The sequence below is a fragment of the Chrysochloris asiatica genome, unplaced genomic scaffold (assembly GCF_000296735.1).
Source record: "Chrysochloris asiatica unplaced genomic scaffold, ChrAsi1.0 scaffold00096, whole genome shotgun sequence".
NCBI lineage: Eukaryota > Metazoa > Chordata > Mammalia > Afrosoricida > Chrysochloridae > Chrysochloris > Chrysochloris asiatica.
The window spans coordinates 4,938,843-4,947,885 of record NW_006408614.1 but is presented as its reverse complement, the minus strand read 5'-3'; the positions used below and the strand labels follow the sequence as shown (position 1 = coordinate 4,947,885).

At 47.1% G+C, this 9,043-nt stretch overlaps 1 protein-coding gene across 1 annotated transcript in view; it reads right to left on the bottom strand.

The window, feature by feature from the left end:
* Positions 1-5,082: 5,082 nt before the first annotated feature.
* The window catches only part of INPP5D (inositol polyphosphate-5-phosphatase, 145kDa), a 141,790-nt gene continuing 137,829 nt past the window's right edge, over positions 5,083-9,043 (bottom strand). The window contains exons 26-27 of the mRNA XM_006866805.1: positions 5,854-6,450; positions 5,083-5,173 (exon numbers count right to left, since the gene is read on the bottom strand). Of these exons, the coding sequence (XP_006866867.1) occupies positions 5,083-5,173; positions 5,854-6,450 (688 nt within the window). The remainder of the gene's footprint in view (positions 5,174-5,853; positions 6,451-9,043) is intronic.

Sequence of the window (9,043 nt, the reverse complement as noted above, 5' to 3'; positions counted from 1 at the left end):
CTCGGTTCACTTTTCTCTACTTTCATTTCTTATAACATAAAAGGTGTTGCAGTCCACACCCCTGGGAAACTCTCTCACATCAGATCAGGGTTCTGATGGGATTTCGAGCATTGCAGCCCACCTTTAATCTTCTTATTGGTTTGTTTTGTCAATCAGATTATGAGTAAGGGCCAGGTGACTGCCACATTACATTACATCACTGCCAAACCACTGAGAATCACCATCCAACCAAGTTGATTCATATTTCGAGGGGACACAATTAAATAAATGACAGGGAGCAGTATAGTTCGTAACACAGGTGGGGAGCATTTTTGTGGAGGACCGGGCAGTGTTTCCTTCTGTTACGTATAGAGTCGCTATGAGTTGGAACTTTATCAATGGTGCTTAACAACAATAACAAAGGTTAAGGATGCTCCCATCATACTAAAAGATGATTATCCACATGCACCTCACCAGATGGCATACACAGAAATCAAATTGACTACATCTGTGGAGAGAGACGGTGGAAAAACTCCATATCACCAACAAAAACAAGGCCAGGGGCAGACTGACATTGTTTTGGAACAGACCATCAATGGCTTATATGCAAGTTCTGGCTGAAGCTGAAGAAAATGAAAACAAGTCCATAAATGCCAAAATATGACCTTGAACACACCCCACCTGAATCATCTCAAGAACAGATTTGATGCATTAGACACATGACTGAAGACCATAAGAAGAAGAGTTGTGGAATGACATCAAGAACATCATACAGAAAAAAAAAGCAAAAGATCATTAAGAAAACAAGAAAGAAGAAAAAGGCCAAGATGTATGTCAGAAGAGACTATGAAACTTGCTCTCCATTGTAGAGATGATGAAGCAAATGAAAGAAATGAGAAGTCACAAGAGCTGAGCAGAAAATGTCAAAGGACAGCTTGACAAGACAAAGTCACATATTAAACGGAAATGTGCAAAAACCTGGAGTTAGAAAACCAAAGGGAAGAACATGCTCAGCATTTCTCAAGCTGAGGGAACTGAAGAAAAACTTCAAACCTTGACTTGCAATATTGAAGGATTCTATGAAGGACTATAGAAGAATTGATGCATTTGCATTACAGTTTTGGAGGAGAATATTGAAAGTGCCATAGGCTGCCAAAATAACAAACAGCTCTGTGTTGGAAGAAGTACAGCCAGAGTGCTCCTTGGAGGCCAGGATGGCCAGACTGCATCTCTCATACTTCAGACATGTTGTCAGGAGGGACCAGTCACTGGAGAAGGCTATCATGTTTGGTAAATGGAGGGTTGGAGAAAAAGACAATCAATAAGATGGATTGGTACAGTGGCATCAGCGATGGGCTCAGGCATAGCAATGATTGTGAGGTTGACCCAGGACCAGGCAGTGTTTTGTTCTGTTGTACATAGGGTTGCTATGATTCGGCACCGACTCGATGGCACCTAACAACAACAACAATGGACAAAGTATTGAATGATGCAGAAAGCATCAAAAGAAGATGGAAGGAATGCACAGTCACTGTACCAAAAAGAAATGATTGATGTTTGGCCATTTCAAGAGGTAGCATATGATCAAGAACAAATTGTACTGAAGGAAGAAGTCCAAGGTCCAAGTCATTGGTCGGAAATTGATGGAATGCAAATTGAAATCTCTCAACAAATACATGTGGCACTGGAGGTCTGAGTTCAATACATCCAAATGCATTGGTAAGGGGAAAGGTAGAATCCCCAGTGAATTGTTTTCATCTTGTCTAAATAGGTCTGGTGAAAGGAGATGGGGATAAGAAACTTACGATTCAATAGTAAAAAGTTGTTATCTTGACTAATTGAGACTGTCACAACTGTAAAAGTTGAGGTTTTATATCAAAAACAAGAGAATAGTTAATCTCACTGTACAGGAACAGAGGACCCTAGGACCATCAAGGGAGAGAGCACGAGCAGAATGTGGGACCCTATCCAGAGAAGCAGCGACACCATAGATGGAGACAGAGATGAGGACACGGAGACAGAGAGCAGCTGAGGACTCCAGACTCATGGTAAGAGAAAGGCTGTGTGCTGGCAACCAGGAGGCAGGCTTGCAGAATGTGCCCTTTGGTTGTTTAAATGATTATATATTCATGAGTGTATTTGTGTACATCCCCACCCCCACCCCCCAAAAAAACCCAACAAGACAAAAAACAGAGGGAATAGAAGCAAATACTATTGAATGATGATGCACGGAGGAGATAGTAATCATTGCAATGAAACAATGAGTGTAAAACTGATGTTCTCCTGTGTAAACTATCACTCAATTCACAATAAAAACGTATTAAAGAACGTGTTGGTGAATTTCACTCTCTTGCTCTGGGTCTTGCACCTGGCTCATCCTGTCTAACCTCAGGTTGTGGAACTTGCAGCCTCAGGTATCCACAGTCTGTCGTCTGACTGCTGATTTCGGTTCCTCAGCTCCTGAGACTATGTGGGTGAAGAGAATCCTCCAGACTGACCTCTGAACGATGGATTTGAGACTCGCCAGCTTCTACATCTGTGTGAGCCATTTCCTTGAACAGTTGTTGAGTTCTGTGAGACCTTGCAGGGTACTGCAGAACCCTGGAATGTGAGGGAGGGGAGGAGCGGGGATTGATATCAAGGATTATGGCGGGTATAACACTATGCAACTCTGATAGCGTAGTGGTTACGAGTTGGGCCCTAGGATAGCAAAGGCAAGAACTTGGTGCCTACGGGGCTTCCAGAGCCCTGTCCCCAGCTGGGGAGGTACCAGTGACCTGGCCCTCACCCCTCCCACAGGACCCTCCTCCATCTCCAGTCACCATGTTTATGGATCCAGTCTCTTGAAATGGAACTGGTTCCTTCTTTAGGCACGCATCTAATTCTTCCCATATCCACCTGAACCTCCATGGCTACTTAATGCTTCAACATTGCACCAAACCATGAGCTCTGTGCCCACATCTTTCCCCCTTCACAATGGCCTCCACTCTGCCCTCAGGTGAACCAAGCAGCAAGGGGCATCTTTGTGGATCCTGGTAAGAGAAGCGTCTCCTGCATCGCATTGAAGTGTCAAGAGGGGCACTTAATTTTGCTATTTGGAGATGAGTGAGGACCAGTGGCTACTGTCAGCAGCATCCAAGATGGTACCCAAGCATCCTCACCTTTGGGTCCTTTGGGTATTGAAACTCTTGTGCTGTCCCCTCCGTACAGTACAGGGTTGGTCTGAGTGACCAGTAGTATAGGAGAGAAGTGATAGTCACTGTCAGGAAGTTTATTAAAGGGGTCTCTGTCTTAGGTCACCTGCTCTGGGGAAGGCGGTTGCTGTGTTGTGAGCAGCCTGGAGATCTCCAGGGAACTTCCTAGGTCTCTCAGCCCAGTCACAGTGTGAACCCTCTTGGAAGAGGACCTTCCACACTGGCTGCACTTTCAGATGTCTGCAGTAGCTGCTCAGTGTCTTGACTGCAACCTCATGTGAGATCCGGAACCACAACCAGCCTGCTAGTCTGCTCCTGGATTCCTGCCATGGGAACACCGAGATCATGAAGGTTTGTTTTCAGCTGCTACATTTTGCGGCGACTTGTCATGCAGCATCGGCTAACGGCTACACTGACACCACTAATGATTAGCAGGGACAGCGACACTCTTCCTTGAGCATATTCTCCTCAGATGATGTCTTTGACAGTCTCATCCTCAGGAGAAGCTCTCTGTGTCTTGTGGGTGGGGAGACTGGGACAGCCGTGGGCATTAAGAAGTGGGCAGGGACTGAATCCAGCGTGTGCTGCAGGTTGGTGAAGAACCACCATCGTTGGCTTCCTGGTCTGCTGTAGGTGAGTCCCTGAGCAACAACCCTGCAGTGAGCAACTGTAGGTGGGAAGACAGAGGCCTGGCCTTCTCAGGACCCAGAAGGCAATGGAACAGCGGGGTCCAGACACCTCTAGGTTCCCCCAGAAGCCTTCGGGAGGAAAGCGTGTGGCTCGCATGTCTTGATAGAAGACCATTTCTAGCTAGAGGTGCTGTTGAGCTCGACACCAACTTCAATGGCCTCAAACCATGCCTATGGCTCTGATGTCAGCAGAAAAACAGCACACAGGTGGGCACGGAGCAAAGAAAGGCACAATTTATTGGTTACACAGACTGACGCCCACAGGAAGGCAGCGCCATGCTCTCCCGCACTCCCTGGTCTGAGTTTCTACAGTGAGTCTGTTAGGTGAAAAAAAACAAAGTAAGAAAACATACCACCAATCTAGTCTCTTAATAACCTAGGAAACAGGGCCACCGGATGGATTTTGGGGAGGAGAAAAGACTGTCTTATTTCCAGAGCCTGGAATTAGCAGTGTCCCTCTCTGGCATCCAAGCTGGAGGACACAGCTTTGGGGAGCCACAGCAAAGACCCTTCCATTCACATGAGGACATCTGAGTGGGAGGCTCGGGCCAGTCTGTGTCTACCCAGAAGGCCTGGCATCCCTGTCCCTGGGCCGAGGCTGGATCTCTGCACAGACGTGTAGAAGCTGATTGGTCTTCCTCTTCCTTCTAGCCGAGGAGGAACCAAGGAAAACCGGATAGGTGCCCGCTTTAAGTTTCCACTAAGCCTTGAACCAAAGTGGTTGGCATCACTGAGCTAGACGGGGCTTGGCTCATCAGACCCCAAACAAACCACCGAGACTCCTCAGCTTCCAAAAGGCCAGGCCTTTGTCTCCCTCCCCGAGAGCAATGACCCATTTAATGCTTTGTCCAAACCACGAAGGACGGACACCGTTTTGAAATGTTGGGTTTGGAAATTTGGGTTTAGTTGATGAGGGAGACTCAATGCTGAGGCTGTTCTGCCGATGTTCACAAGTACTTAGCAAGGTACTTGGCACACAGTGGGTGCTTACTACGTGCAAGCTTTATTATTATTATTATTAATATTATTATTATTAGGTATCTATACCCCAACCTTTGAATCTGCACTCGAGGTTTGTTTCAAAATGGCAACCTGAGTAAACGCTGTTGGGTCCCAAGTACCAAGGTTGAGCTGGGGCCCAGGGTGTTCGCTCTCCTCCCTCCTGGACCGCACAGCACAGTTCCCAGCCAGCGGCTCTGCGGATCGCACAGAAGCTAGTCCTACTCCCGGCCACTGGGAAGCCTTGCAGTGACGTCCTGCAGGGGGTCTGCTGGGCTGCTTGCTGCTCCCTGGTGGCTCCTGATGGTTTCACTGCAGGGAGAACAGATGGTTGTGAGGGTCTCCTTACCTCTGGGCCCCAAGAACTACAGGTGAGCCTGGGTTCCTAACGTGCCATAGGTTCAACCAGGCCAGCACAGACTTTACATGTGTTTGATTAGAGAAACTCATGTAAATAAAATGGGAGCGTGGTGGCACTGTAGGATAAGCACTGCACTGCAAACCACAAGGTCGGCAGTTCGAGCCCACCAGTTACTCCATGGCAGAAACAGGAGGCTTTTCTGCTCCCACAAAGATTCACAGCTTCAGAAACCTTACACAAAATCGTTATGAGTCAGAACCGACTCGACAGCACTTAACAACAACAACAACATAACTATAGTAAGATAAAAACCCACAGCTGTTAAGTTGCTTCTCGTATGGGTTTCTGAGGCGCTGGTGGGTTTGAATCTTACAGTTAGCAGTCCAGTACTGAAGTCTACAGCGCCACACCAGGACTCTGCTTAATGATGGAGTCTGTCCCTGGACCTGAAATGAGGCTGAGTGTGGACAGTGCCCCTCCGTTAGCCTTTGCAGAGACAAGAGGCAGCATCAGGGTGGCCTGGGCTCCAACCCTATGTGTACATCACTTAACAGAGCCACTCCTCCCCTGACCCAGGGCCACGGTTTCTCAGCACCCTGCCCAGGACATGCATGCACTCGCACACATGCACGCACGCACACGTGCCCGCACAGTTACCTGCATGGCAGTCCTGCCGAGCGGCCCCTCCTCGGGCCGAAGTTTGCCATGGTGTGGCAGCTCGGTGTTGTCACGGTAGTCCCGGCCCTTGGAGTGTTGCAGGTGGAGCACAGCTGGACTCTTGATGGGCAGGGGTGGCCGGGGCTGCTGGCTCATCTCTGACCGGGACGGCTTCACGGGCCTCTTGGCTGGCACTGGGGCTGGGGGACTGGCCGGGGGCTTGGGCTTCCCTGGGTTCTTTTCCTTGCCGACTGCCGCCTTGCCCTCTGAAGCTGAGGATGAGCAGGTGAAGGAGCGAAGCCGGGGCGTCGGGCTGAGGAAGGGCGTGGGGGTCTTGCTAGCTCCCTTGGAGCTCTCGGCCTCCTGGACTTTGGTGAGCAAGATGGTGGGGGAGGCGATTGTGGGGTCCAGACAGGGCGGGGGTTCCTTCCTCAGCATCTTGGGAGATTCTTGTTCTTTCCTGGAGACCAGCTTAGGGAAGGAGCTCACAGACCCATACAGCGGGTTCTCAAACATCTCCGGCTCCTCCTGCAGCGAGGGCTCGGCTGCGTTCTTCCCCAAGTCGCTGGGCCTACAGTCATGGGGAAGAGGACAGAGCCATGGAGAAGAAATGCATGTTAGGAAGACGAGATGCTGTGTTGGTACCCTTGGAGCCAACCTCGGTTTTGTCTGGGACCATTTCCTCCACTGCATAAGTGAGCAAGCGGGACACTGCTGAAGGTTTTGTGGGAAATGTAACCCCAAAATCATTCACTCAAGACGATTCCAACTCAGCATAACAAACCTGTACGAGGTTTCCATAGAGCATCTGTTGGTTTTGAACCACTGACCTTGTGGTTCGCCTATCCTACAGCACCACACCATTACAGTTGCTAAGGGCCATAGAGTTGGTTCTGACTCATAGCGGCATAGATAGAGTTTCCAAGGAGCAGTTGGTGGATTTGAACCACTGACTATGCTTATGCTATAGCGCCACACCAGTGCTCCATTAGGGCTTCACACTCACTAGGGTGCATGAAAAAAGTAAAAACAACCCCCCCCCTAATAATCCCAAAACAGAAACAAGAAGAGTTGGCAAGGATGTGGAAAATAGGACCCTATACCCATTGCTGGGGGAGTCCTGGTGTGATGCTGTGGGCTAATTCGCCAGACTGCAAAGTTGACGGTTCAAGCTCACCAGCTGCTCCTTGGAAACCCTATACAGGGTTGCTATGGGTCAGAATTGACTTGACGGCACTTGACAACAACAACACCCATTGCTAGTGGGAATATAAAATAGGATTAACTCCTGTGAGAATCAACTGATCAGTTCCTCAAATATTAGACATAGAATTACCTACCATATGACCTAACAAGTCCACTCAAAACTTGACAGGAGAAATTCAAATAGATACTTGGACACAAATGTTAATAGATAGCATCACTACTCACAATATCAAAATGCTGTTGTTGGCATTCAGTGCTGTTGAGTTGCCTCTGATTCACATCGACCCCTGTGTACAACAGAACCAAGCACTGGCTGCTCCTGGGCCTGCCTCACGATCATGCTTGCGCTCAATGTGATAGCTGCTGAGTCAATCCATGGTGAGTAATTTTTTGCCAAGAGGTACAAAAGCTCAATGTCCATTCATGGATAAATGTGTTACAGACGTACAACGGCATATTACATACACAAGCATAAAGGGAATTGATCAAAAATGAAATTGAACGCATCAACATTGATATCTTAGGTATTAGTGAGCTGAAATGGACTGATATTGGCCGTTTTGAATCCGACATTCACATGGTTTACTATGCAGGGAATGACAAATTGAAAAGGAATGGTGTTGCATTCATCGTCAAAAAGAACATATCCAGATCAGTCATGAGGTACAATGCTGTAAGTGGATAATATCCATGCGCCTACAGGGAAGCCCAGTTAATACCACTATTATTCAAATTATGCACCAACCACTAAAGCCAGTGAAGGTGAAATAGAAGAATTCTACCGACTTCTTTAATCTGAAATCGATCAAACATGCAATCAAGATGTATTGCTCATTACTGGTGATTGGAATGCAAAAGTAGGGAGCAAAGAGGAAGGACCAGTAGTTGGAAATTTTGGACTTGGTGATAGAAATGATATTGGAGAAGGAATGATAGATTTCTGCAAGACAAATGATTTGTTTATTTCAAATACTTTCTTTAGACAGCACAACAGACGACTATACACATGGACCTCACCAGGTGGAACACATAGAAATCAAATTGACTACATCTGTGGAAAGAGAAGATGGAAAAGCTCCTATCATCAGTGAAAACAAGGCCAGGGAGACTGTGGAACAGACCATCAATTACTCATATGCAAATTCAAACTGAAGCTGAAGAAAATGAAAACAAGTCCACGAGAGCCAAAATATAACCTTGAATTTATCGCACCTGAATTTAGAGACCATCTGAAGAACAGATTTGATGCATTAGACACTAAAGACCTAAGACTAGAAAAGTTGTGGGATGACATCAATAACATCATACAAGAAGAGAGCAAAAAGTCAGTAAGAAGACATGAAAGAAGGAAAAGGTCAAAATGGATGTCAAAGAGACTCTGAAACTTGCTCTCTAGTGTAGAGAAGCTAAAGAAAATGGAAGAATTGAAGAGGTCCAAGAGCTGAACAGAAAATTTCAAAGATCAGTGCTAAACTAGGGATAGGCTTGGGCAGACTGGATGGTTGGTCACTCTACTTGAGTCTGGGGCAATGGTAGGAAGACATGGAAAGTGCTAAAAACATGCCCTTTTCTGTGGCCTTTGCTCAGGTGGAGCTGGGGTTCAGAGTAGTGGACTGCAGGCAGGACTGAGAGCTACCAGGTTCTTGCCTCTAATGACGGTCTTGGTGGGAAGTGAGCTTGGAGAATCCTGATCCAGGGAACCTTCCATGAGATGTCCCCATACTAAAGCTATCACTTCTGGGGGCTGGAGGAGATGTTCCCCAGCCAGTACAAGCTGCACTCAAATAATTAAGTACAAGATATATATATTTAGGAAACTTAAAAACATCTCACTCAAAGAATTAAACTTATTTTTTGGTTGTTGATACAAGCACCATTTCCTGGGGTCGCCAAAGAACCATTCTTGTTTATCAAGAATATCAAGGCTGTGTCACAGACTAAGCTAAGTCCTTCAAAAA